The sequence below is a fragment of the Aulonocara stuartgranti genome, assembly GCF_965226115.1.
Source record: "Aulonocara stuartgranti genome assembly, chromosome: 15".
Lineage (NCBI taxonomy): Eukaryota > Metazoa > Chordata > Actinopteri > Cichliformes > Cichlidae > Aulonocara > Aulonocara stuartgranti.
Window position 1 is genome coordinate 33,940,270 of NC_138951.1, and position 12,575 is coordinate 33,952,844.

A 12,575-nucleotide genomic window follows, 5' to 3' on the forward strand; every position below is an offset into this window, starting at 1 on the left:
TCCTATTGTTATTGTCATGAAGAGGGATGGGTCTATAAGGTTCTGTGTTGACTATCCCAAGGTGAATGCTGGTTTACAGTTTGCTGCCTACCTCATGCCCTGGATTGATGAGCTCCTTGAACAATTGGGCACCGCTCAATTTTTCATGACACTGGATTTAACCAAGGCCTTACTGGCAGATTTTCTTATCTCCAGAGTACAAGGAAAAAATGCCTTGGTTTGGTGCCCCGGCCTGTTGCATCCCAATACTACAAATGCTACTTTCTACGAAGATTAAATGATCAGCCACAGAAAAACCTGAGCATAGCATGTACAGTGGGTAAGCACAGTGGTGGAGCCCTTGAAGCAAGCTGGACTTATTCCCAGCCTGAAGAAGTGCAGGATTGGACAGAGGCAGGTGCACTGCCCTTGGGAAGTGGGCGAATATCCTCTCATGTGGACAAGATGGGATTGGCTTGTTACTATCAGAAGTTCATCCCACATTTCACGGATGTGAATAGCCCATAACTAAACACACCGAGAATGGTGGTCCATCTTGGGTCTGGTGGACCGATTGGTGCCAAATGGCTTTTTATAGGGTGAAAATAGCCAACTAGTGGAACACCCTGATCAACAACTTCTCTGTCCCTTTTATTTCGCACATTGATGTGTTGAACAGAGGGTTGGGGGCTTATTTTTTTCCAGTTGGTGTGTGGGGTTAACTCTCAGTGCTTTACATCAGAGAGAAACTTAGTAATTTAATATAGCATACCAAGTTTGGACCATGCCACACTGCAGTTGCTCCACTACATAAAGGATGCCAATGTCCAGATCACTCGATGATGACTGTGGTTAACTTCTCTTTCACTGGGGAAGGGGTTAGAGCAAATAACTTCCCGCCCTAAGTTGGGCAGTGGGGGTGCGTGGCTGTGGGTTATGGTTTGTGGCTTTGCAGTAGCAGGGAAAGGTAGGGCAGGATGACCGAGGGTTCCTGCATCAGTTGCAGAAAGACACATAGGGTGTGCAAATTAGTTTTTTCCCTATATAGTACATGTTGAGCACAATAAGCAATAAGGAAGGGGGCAAATACTTTTTGACTGCACTGTGGGGCTGAAGGAACGCAGTGGTGGACAAACTAAAGCAGTGGGAATGAACACTATTCATGAGAGTATATTCCCAGAAAGTTTTATAATAAAGATCTGTGTGTGCAAATCTGCTCTGTTTGAGGAGAAACTGCTACACCATCTTTACCTTGAATTTCAGGGCGGGCACTGGAACACAAGACGAAGTCTGCAGACCCTGGAACTGATCCTCTAAGTCCCTCAACCTGGACAGGATGACGGATACCATTTATTATGCCAGTGTAAAGCAGTTGACATGACTTTCAGCCGAAAACATTCTAATACATAATGAAAAAACAAAGGCTGATGTGAAAATTGTGACCCGAAAAATGTGTGAAAAATCTGAAACTGAATAAAATAAAACTGTTTCTCCAAGTCAATGACAAAACCATAGTGATATCTCTGACAGAGATTATCAAACTCTCAAGCTATATTTTATTGAGCATTGATCCTTATAAAGATATTTGTTCCCTACATTTTGAGCGGCTCCAAGCCATTCTGCTGATGAAGGCCACTTAAACAAAGAGTTAACCTTTATATTGTATTAATACACAAGTATTATACAATTATATTACACAAGTGATTAAATATTTCTCTCTCCCTTCCTATATAATGAAAAAATGTGGAAGAATAAAGAGGGTCTCTCCTCAAACTCCTTTGTGCCATTAGGTACACTTTTTGCTGAAACAGATGGGGACTGACTCCTTACCTGTTTCAGACAAAAGCCAGAGGAGTACCTGAGGCGCGTTAGTCTCAGTTGCTCCTGAAGGTGGTGCTTTTCATCAGTAGGCCAGTGGCTCTGTGGATCCTCTGGGTCTAGGGCTTCTGGATGATGAAAGCGAACTGGATCCCAGCCTGTCATTATGTCAAAGGTGATGACGCAGCCCAGTGAGTGAGACACTATGGACACCTTCCCATTTTTCTCAAAGTCTGGGTTCCGTGAGCAGAAGAGTGAGTACAGACGATTCAGCTCCAGAGTCAATCCCCTGGTAATCTACACAAACAAAACAACAGCATGTGTGCACAACACCATGAGATATAAGTTTAATTATGTCAATCAGATTCAAATAGATATGATTATATTTGATGTTTTAGGGTCATTTTGATCGGCCGGTAGACCAGTGCTGCATAGCCAGTCTGGATTACAAAATCTTAACCAGATTTTAAGTGTGACAAAGTTTGGTTTAGCCTAATAGGAGTAATGCTGAGTGCCAGCAGGGAAGCAGTTTATTCAACACACTGATCACAATTTAGAATCACCAATTAATCCAACATGCATGTCATGAAGCAGGAGTACCTGGAGGAAAGCCACACAACTTGCTACAGAAAGGCCAGGCTTCACATCACAAACCACTGCACCAGCTCCCTGCAGCACCATATCAGTGAGGGGACAAAGGCTAGCCCTTAGGAACACGGTTTGTAGTAAGAATACTTATTTATTGTTATTGTTTTTCATTTATTAGCACATTGAAATAAAAGGTTAAAATAAAATAAAAGTTTTATCGTTGTCATGTGTTGAGTGTGAGAAAAGTGAGGATCCAAATGCAGACATTCAGAGACTTACTGAGGTAAACTAAAAGTAAGGTGTTTTATTTGGCCGATTGCAAAAATGCATGTGAAACAAAGTGCAAAGGGAAACTGAAAACTATTAACTAAATTATTAAACTATTAAATGTGATATCAATTAAGCATTTGGGAAATCCACTAACTCCCTGTACTAAAGGGAAAATTAACTGGAACATGTAAGTGACACACTCTGTAAGCGAATCATGACAAAAGTGGTGGATCAGCCAAAAACTACACAGGCGGAGCTTGTTGATGATATGAAGGCAGTCGGGACGACAGTCACGAAGGATTTCTCCATTAAGTACTAAGTCATGTTTTGCTTGGGGATCAAATTTATGTTTTTTGGTTGGCGTAGGATTTTTTGTTGATATCCTGTTTTTTTTCATTAAACGAACCTACCATCAAAATAAGAGACTGGTCATTTCTTTTTAAGTGTAAGTGTAACAACTTTGACTTACACTTTAACCTCAATAGCTCATCAGTTGGATCAGCCCACAATGGGCAATCTTTGCTCACCACGTGCATCAGTGAGACTTGCCTCCTCATGACCAAGTCGCTGGATCACCACCCATTCCTTCCTTTTGACCACTTTTGATTGATACTGACCACTGCAAACTAGGAACACCTCACAAGAGCAGCAGTTTTGGAGATGCCCATTTTCAGCTGTGAGGACAAAATGTTGAATTGCTCACTAATATATCCCACCCACTAACAGGTGCCATGAAGAAGATACAAGAGAAGAAGCATGAACTAAACCTCTTCTGAGAACATGCATTTGTATTTGCTTTAAACCAAAGGGCAATTTCTTTGATATATATATATATATATATATATATATATATATATATATATATATATATATATATATATATATATATATATATATATATAGTAAAAGTTCAAAGACATTTGATAAGTCAGAGATTTCTGACTGGCAAAAGTACCTTCGCCAAGGTAAACAGACTGTTGCTGATTGTTATGTAGACTTCTGAATCTTAGCTGACTAGGCAGGCTGGGAAGAGAAAGACCCTCATTTTTACATGGATGAAGTAAAAATCTCAGAAGTGAATTCGCTGCCAAAGACTTTCTAATGTGTACTTGATTTATTGATACCTGAATGTGCATTAGGATCAGTGATCACATTCAGGTGCAGAGATGACTGCCAGACTCCCAGGATCCACCGACCTCCAAAAGTGCTTACCCAGATGCTCTTTCTCTGTAAGTTCTTTCTATCTAACATTTAGAGAACTCCTTGGGGTTAGTGTCTTGCCCAAGGATATTGGAGAAGACGAGGATTGAACAATCAACTTTCTGATTAGTAGGCTGCTCTACCACCTGAGCTACAGCTACACTGAATGTTGAAATGGTGGGGCTTTTTCACTCACCTCATCTCTGTACAGAGGACTTGTGTAGTACATGATGTCCATGGCACTGCTGTTCAACATGTCTCTTAGACCTCTAACCTTGTCTGGAGTGATGGAGTCCACTGTGTCTGTAGGAAGAACATCGAAATACATAAGACATAGTTGTCAGAAGTTCCCAGAGCAAAATGAATTACTTTTTAATGCTTCTGCATATACTTGAGTAGACATTATGATTCTGGCTTGCAATGTATAGATATGGCAAAACTCAGTAGTATTGTCCTTCTGTCCAACATGAATATTAGCGAGTAAACCACAACATGAAACCACTGACAGGTGAAGAGGATAGTACCATCATCAGCAAGTGTCAGGAACATTTTTCTCACCAGTGCTACTGACTTTTTCCTCCTTGTTTTGTAGCATTCAACAGTATGCTACAAAACTTCTCCTCTTTTGGTCCCTTTCGTTTGCTGCATTCATTTCTGTAGTTAAAAGTTGCTTTTGGGGGAAAAGTAAGTATGAGGAGGAAGTATAAGGATGATAGATGGATAGTTTTTCAGTGTCACTCTGAGAAAGAACGTTTCTAGTTTCAAAGATGTTGTGCAAATGGAAGAAAACAGTTGTTGTTTAATATGTACCCTGAAGGACGTATCCTGGTCAAAAAAGGTTCCTCACAGTGTTACTGGAGGCCAAGGTAATGCCATCCAGAGTAAGAATCTGGTTTCATATCCATATTTGTAAGCTGTTTAAGGCCAAGTGAATTCATCTCATGTAATAATAATGGATTGGATTTATATAGCGCTTTTCAAGGCACCCAAAGCGCTTTACAATACCACTATTCATTCACTCTCACATTCATACACTGGTGGAGGCAAGCTACAGTTGTAGCCGCAGCTGCCCTGGGGCAGACTGACAGAAGCGAGGCTGCCATATCGCGCCATCGGCCCCTCTGGCCAAGACCAGTAGGCAAGTAGGGTAAAGTGTCTTGCCCAGGGACACAACGACCAGGACAGAGAGCCCTGGGATCGAACCGGCGACCTTCCGGTTACAGATGCGATTCCCAACCCCCTGAGCCACGGTCGCCCACACTCATGTAAACAATAACGTGGCGCACAGCGTGACGTGAAAAAAGGCACATACCTTTGACATTGTGTGACGACCTCTGTACTCCTCGTCCACACGTAAATGCAAAAAAGGAGTTTTTAAAAATCTGTTTTCGGTGATTTGAAATGCCGTGTACGTGTGGACGAAAGGCCCAAACGCATTCAAAAATACCCATGGAGGTGTGGATGAAGCGGTATTTGGGGGGGGCAGCAAAAAAAGTTTGGGAACCACTGAATTAGAGAATTAGAGGTATTTATGTCTTTAAGACATTCCTGCAGTTTAACTAATTGGTGTGTGTTATCTGGCTAGACAGAGTTGGGTGCCATCTGTATAGCAGTGAAAATGTACGCTATGCCTTCTGATGATATTGCCTAAGGAAGGCATGTATCATGTAAACAGAAATTGGTCCTAGCATTGAACCTTCTGGAACTCCATATTTGACCATAGACAGCTCACACAATTTTCACCACAAACTCATGAGCTGTGCTCTAAAACTTTTTAGTGAAGGACCTATATAAATTCAGCTAAATGCACTTTTTCTAGTTCATTTGATCCCTTACAGTACAGTCTTTTGGTAAATTATAGATAGATAGATAGATAGATAGATAGATAGATAGATAGATAGATAGATAGATAGATAGATAGATAGATATCTGAGCGCTTTGTGTTTCCATCTGCTGACTAGCTTCATGGTGATGCTGATTTCCTTTTCTAGCAGGACTAAATGGTTTGCTGAATAAGTTCTTACTGAGGTTGATGGGCAAGGCAGCTTGTCCGACCTGAACCCCAGAAAGAATCAAAAACACAGATGAGCTATCAAAGCAATCTGGGCTTAACAGAGCTGATCACCTCTATGCCACGCTGCATCGACGCCATAAAGGATATTTCATGAGCTATAAGGTCATCATGGGCTGTAAGCTAATCATCAAAATAAAAAAAGGAAAAAGCTAAATATATATTACAATATTGTAATTCTTTATTTAGTTTTTGCACTAGTATTTAAAAATCTTAATAGAAATTCAGTTAAAGATCAGAATACAGAACAAAACACGAGGATGATGGTAGATTTCTTTTCTTAAAAGTAATCCAGCATGGCACTAAATCACTCCCTGTAAAAAAGAATTTGTCACATTTCTTGTTATATTACTTTTGGATTACTCAGTAATATGCCCTGAAGTGCACTCTGACACAACGACCAGATAACAATATAAACCTGAGCTATAGTCTCCCATGCTGACACAAACCACTATCCTAATCAGGACATACATGTGCTCTTTTTCTTAGTCTTTACATAAAACCACAAAAACAACATCACAAAGCAGCTGAAAACCAGCTCAAAGGAATTCCCTCAGTGATTTTACTTTAGAATATATACGGACAGAAATTAAGTCTGCAATGCTGCAAGCCTGACTGCTCATCACCACTTTTGTTGACTGTTAAGGTTCAGGCTCTGGCTACATCCTGGTTCAGCATATGCTCAGCTTTAACATCACTCTGGATTCTTCTGTAGCTTTATGTCAGCATGCTGTTTGTGTAGACGTATGCAAAGAGCAAGAGTTGTATTGGTTTTGTCCCAGATGCAGTTTGCACTCTACCAGCGTACTTTTGCCTTTTTGTGCAATTAAAATCAAAGTAAAGTCCATATTTCCAATCCTCAGAAAAACATTGTTGTAATTTAGTCTGCCTCTGGTGTGGTATTGAGAAATTTTGAAAGTCTTTCACTGCATTACCTAATGTGGATAGTTGTTCAAGAGCCAAAGACCACTTGTGGAGAGCTACAGAAAGACCTGGAATCAGCAGGTACAATTGTTTTGAAGAAAACAGTAAGTAATGCACTCAACCGCCATGGACTGTATGCATGCATCTACTAGGATGATGAAGATAAAACGCCGGTGGATGTGTGATACTGAAAACAGGAAACTCTCAACTGTTTTCAGAGAAAGAAAATAATGGCTCAGCCAATCTGTTGACCTCAATCGCATTTAGAATCTATGGCGAGTACTAATGCTCTGAGTCCATAAAAGGGGCCCACAGAGCCTCAGAACCTGAAGACTATTTGTGTGGAAGAATTATCAAGCATCACACTGCACGCGACTAGTTTCTCCATACAGGAGGCATCTTGAAGCCGTCATCACCAACAAAAACTTTTGTACAAAGTGGTAATTGCATTTCGGTAAGCATGTTCAATACCTTTTTTTGGTGTCATTTCTCATTATTACACATTAACTACTTAATTTATATATAGATAAGATATTTTTATTGATGCCCATGGGGAAATTGACTTACAGCAGAAGACACCTGACATTCAAAAACACCACATAAAAAACAAACACATCACCTTAAAAAACATAAGCACACAATACATAGACACTTTGGCTTTCCTTATATCTTAGGGATGATTTTATACCACACCAACTTGGCAGCCTATGTGTTGCTTATGTTCAGAATTTTGATGGCTTGAGGAAAAAAAGATCATTTGGACGTATTTTCTGTGAACAAAGTGGGACAATAGCGCTGTGCAGATAATAATAATCCAATAATAGAAAAGGTAAGTGGATGCCTTACATCACTCACAATATTATTTGCTTTACTCCATGCCCAGTCCCTAAAAATGCTTTCTAAACTTGCAGTTTAGAAATGTAATAGCAATGCAGTTCCAGGCAACTTACTAGCTAGTATCACTGCCTTTCTAGTCATCTTTTTCTGTGCCTCAGAGACATTTTCCAAACCAACAAATAATACAAGAACTAAACACACTTTTAATAAAAGCCCAACAAAACATATGAAGCATTTTAGTTATGTTTTATGGTCGAGCATAACGCCCAGACATTTGTATTCAGTCACACACTGGATCAGCTCTCCATTTAATTTAGGCTGGGATACTGGATTCCTCCTAAAATCTACTGGCATTTGGTCTTTGTGGTGTTGAGGACAAGATTTGCCCTCTCACACCATTTAATAAAATATTCAAGAACTGGCCCATCCTCCCCATCATACACGAGGCTCTCTAAAGCTGTATCATCTGCATAATTAATAAAAAGTCTGTTTTGAAAGGTGCTATTACAAGACTTGGTATACAGAATAAACAACAATGGAGATAAAACAAAGCCCTGATGGGAGCCTGTTGAAATGGTCAGTTTGTCAGAAAGTTGAGTTACCATTCTGACCAGCTGTGTTCTACTCCAAAGAAAATCAATAAGCAAAAATTCTTTTTCCAATTTATCTGCTAAAATAATCAGTAAGATTGTGTTGAAAGCAGAGGAAAAGTCCACAAATAAAATCTTGGCATGAGTCTTTGCTTTTTCCAGATGAGCATGTAGTAAGCAGCAAAATTAATACAGCATCTTCCACCGCTCTCTAGGGTTGATAAGAAAATAGCATGAGGTCTATAAGACCTTGAGTTTTCGATACCATGTACCTTTTCACCACATGTTCAAAACATTTTATGGCCAGAGATGTGGGTGCAACTGATCTGAAGTCTTTTGGAACCAAAGGTCTAGGGAACTTTGGAACAGGAACAGTTACTGACACTTTCCAGATATTTGGTATCGTATGACTGTTAAAAGAAAATCAAACAAAAAAAACTGAAAAATATTTTTCAAATACTCCCACAGACATTGTCAGGATCTGAACTTTTTGGGGGTTTACAGCCTCCGAAAACTTGCAATACTTTTGATTCTGTAATAAAGTCCAAGGGAGGAGTTGGTGAGGACGGCAACTCAACAGGACAGTCATTTCTGCTGCCACTATCAAAGCAGCAGAAAAGGGTGTTTAGTTGATTGGCCATCTCCAGACCCTCACTAACCTGCAGGTTGAGGGAAGCCTTCCCCCTACCTTGATGTGGGACATTTATCATGGGTTTGATACTCTGCCGCGCTTCTCTGGAATTACTAGATGTGTCACAGCACCCTCTAACTTTTGATTGTACTTTTAATTTGTCTCTGGAGGTCACTTCTGGCTATGTCATCATAGTCTTTAAAAGTCTTTTTCTTCATTTGTATAACCTTTACAAGTTTTGGATGGGACCACTAAATTCACACAGAAATGTATATAATCAGTCACCTGTTTGGTACAGTCATTAATGTTAGCACTTTTAAATACTTAGACATCTATGGTTTGATTTCTTTGCATGTGTGGATTAGATGGGTTGTTACCAACATCTAGTGAGAATTTTATGTCATTAGCGCCTCTAGAAATATAAATATATTTTACATAGAAAAACTGTGATGTGTTCAATGCTTATTTACCCACTGTATATGTTCAACATTTGACATAGAAAAAAAAAAGTGCTGAACAAAAATAAGATTCACTAAGTATTTATGCAAATTTTGATCCTGTTTTAGAAGATGAAACTCTGAGTCAGTTTAATGTAAAGTGTTGTAAGCAGGCTTTTCACACGTGCTGTAGCAGAAAAAAAACTGCATAATAAGCTTGCGAGCAATCCAAAACAAAAGTGTTGTAAAGCATACCTCCATCGAGACACAGTTTGGACCTCCACTCCACAGGAAGGAACTCTACATGCTCTGTGGTGCGATCTGAGAAGTGTTTCTCCTCCATCTTTCTGGCAGCATCTCTCATCCTATCCAGCAATTAAAAATAAATAAACTGTTACTTCCAAAATTACTCTAATTTTAATTTGTTATCTGTTCTTGCAATGGAAACACCATAATTTCTCACATGCTGGTGTTCCTGATAATGCGACCCTGGTCCATCTTCTGGCCAATGCCATGCACCACAAATACAATGTGTGTGGTTTCAGGTGGGGTGTCTTCAGGTGCAGCCTCTTCCACGTACCCTCGATGGAGACGTGTCCCACTGCTGGAGGCTGAGGACGTGAGAGACAGGTACAGGGCTGTGAAAAAAGTATTTGCTCTCTTCCTGTTTTTTTTAGTCCATCCAGCCATTCATCCATTTTCTTCTGCTTATCCAGGGCCAGGTCGCGGGGGACGCAGTTGAAGGCCTTCTTCACATGTACTTCACATGTATACTGGTAGTCAAACTCCCATGCAACCTCAAATATCCTCAAAAGGATAGGGAGCTAGTCCAGTGTTACGTGAACAGGACAAAAACTGCATTGTCTCTCTTGTATCCGAACTTTGACTAATGGACGGACCCTACTTTCCAGCACCCCCCCTATAGTTGGAGCACCACTCTGGTCTGCCAATACAACGGTACCACTTGAGATCGCCACATGACATTGTAGAGGCGTGTCAACCAAGACAGCCTTACAACATCCAGAGCCTTCAGGAACTCAGGGTGAACCTCATTCGTCCCAGGGGCTCTACCACCAAGGAGCTCAGTAGCCTCACCCCCAGTGATGATTGAGTCATGCCCCTCATCTGCTTCCTCTATGGAAGACCTTCCAGTGTGATTAAGCAGGTCCTCAAAGTATTCCTTCCACTGCCTAACAATATCCTCGGTTGAAGTCAGCACACCACCCCATTATTCACCGTGTGGGTAAAGCACTGTTCTACCCCTCCTGACTCACATGACGGTTTGCCAGAACCACTTCAAGGCAGTCCAAAGTTTTTTTTCATGGCCTTACTAAACTCCTCCCTCACCCGAGTTTTTGATTTAGCCACTGCCTAAGCCACATTCCACTTGTCCTGCTGGGACCCATCGGCTGTCTCCAAAGTCCCACAGGCTAACCAAGCCGAGTAGAATTCCTCACCAATGGAGGTGCGGAACACGGTCCGTTCTGACTCAATGTCCCCAGTCTGTCAAAGGTGGGTGCTGAAAATCCCACATCAGCATTGAAGTCTCCCAGTAGCACAACAGAGTCCTTAGGTGGAGCACCCTTAAGAACACCACCCAGGAACTCCAAAAGGCCAAGTATTCTGAACTGTTGTTTGCCACATAAGCACAAACAACAGTCTTCATTCGTTCCCTGACGCAAAGGCATAGAGAACAAACACTTGCACTCACAAGGGAAAAATCCAACATACAGGCAGCAAGCCAATGAGATACCAAGATACCCACCCCAGCCCACTCCCTCTCACCAAGGGCAACTCTAAACAGAGGCAGAGTCCAGTCCCTCTCAGGGAGACTAGTTCCAAAGCCCAAAAGAGTCAATTGAGGTGAGCCCGATTATATCTTGCCAGTTGCTCTCAACCTCATACACTAGCTCAGGCTCAATCCACCAGACAGGTGACATTCCATGTCGTGATCACCAGCCTCGGTAGCCAGGATTGTTTTAGTTTGCTGCACAAATGTTTAAGAACATAAAACAAATTCTAAAATATAACCTGAGTAAATAAAAAATCAGCTCAATATCACAAGCAGCACACAGGTCTGGTTACTGCCAGATATACTTAATTGCTTAAATATCGCTTACCTAATCATTTAACTCACTTAAATAGAATCTCTCTGACAAAGCGAACTAGGCAAAAAAAACACAATTTTGAATATCAAAACAGCAAGTCCACCTCTGAATGGCTGAAAAAAACAAAAACAAAATTAAAGTTTTGGAGTGGCCTAATCAAAATCCAGACTTTTTTTTGTTGAAATTATAAGATAAGATAAGATAAGATAGAACTTTATTAATCCCTCGGGTGGGTTCCTCTGGGAAATTCGACTTCCAAAAAAAGCACAGCAACGACCAAAGTTACAGTTACAGAACTGTTATATATATATATATACACACACACACACACACATATATAAATACAGAGACAAATATAAATAAAATATACAAAGGGGATAAATAGAATAAATAGGAATAAAAAATAAAAATACAAGTGAATTGCACATTTCAAGTATTGAGTCTATTGCACTGTTGACTATTTACAAAAAGTATTGCACAAGGTATTGTACAGTGAGGTGCAGAGGCACTACAGCTTAGTTGTTCCCCCCTCCTTTGTCCTCCTGTTTCCCCTCCCTCTCCCCTCCAGAGAGGAGTTAAACAGTCTGATGGCGTGTGGGACAAAGGAGTTTTTAAGTCTGTTAGTTCTTGTCTTATGTTTAGTTTCATGACATATTTCAGCTCAGAAGGACACTAAAACATCCTCGTCTTTGCAGCAGCTGGAGTTCCTTGGTGACTACTACTGTCCTGTTTCCCTGATCCTGCATGGAATGTCAGCAGTACTCACCAGGTCAGCTTCGTGGGGTGCACCCCATTTCTCACCCAGTGACAGCTGGGATAGGCTCCAGGGTCAGATGACCCTGAATTGGATAAGCAGAAGAGGATGGATAGAATTCTTGGAATAGACAGAAAGTTTTAATCATCCTATATACCTTTAGAGAAGCCCAGTTTCTGAGTTACAGTACGTGCAATCTTCGAGGTGGTGGCATCGCTGTACAGATACACCTCATCCACACTGTGCCAGTCCACATGACTCCTGTTCAGCTTCAGACTGTGGCTAGCTGTGAGAAGTCACACTGTAATTAAGAGCAACTGACATAATTCATGCAGAATAATTAATTCACCAACTCCCATGACAGTATG

The 12,575-nt window shown here is 40.8% G+C and overlaps 1 protein-coding gene across 2 annotated transcripts in view; it reads right to left on the minus strand.

Annotated features, from left to right (window-relative positions):
• The window catches only part of ddhd1b (DDHD domain containing 1b), a 34,766-nt gene that overhangs the window by 18,678 nt on the left and 3,513 nt on the right, over window positions 1-12,575 (minus strand). For both annotated transcript variants that reach the window (XR_014271169.1, XM_082504745.1), the window contains exons 3-8: window positions 12,365-12,493; window positions 9,809-9,956; window positions 9,601-9,710; window positions 4,052-4,158; window positions 1,838-2,094; window positions 1,231-1,306 (exon numbers count right to left, since the gene is read on the minus strand). Coding sequence is in view for 1 of the 2 variants with exons in the window: in XM_082504745.1 (XP_082360871.1) it covers window positions 1,231-1,306; window positions 1,838-2,094; window positions 4,052-4,158; window positions 9,601-9,710; window positions 9,809-9,956; window positions 12,365-12,493 (827 nt within the window). In the remaining variant the exon portion in view is untranslated. The remainder of the gene's footprint in view (window positions 1-1,230; window positions 1,307-1,837; window positions 2,095-4,051; window positions 4,159-9,600; window positions 9,711-9,808; window positions 9,957-12,364; window positions 12,494-12,575) is intronic.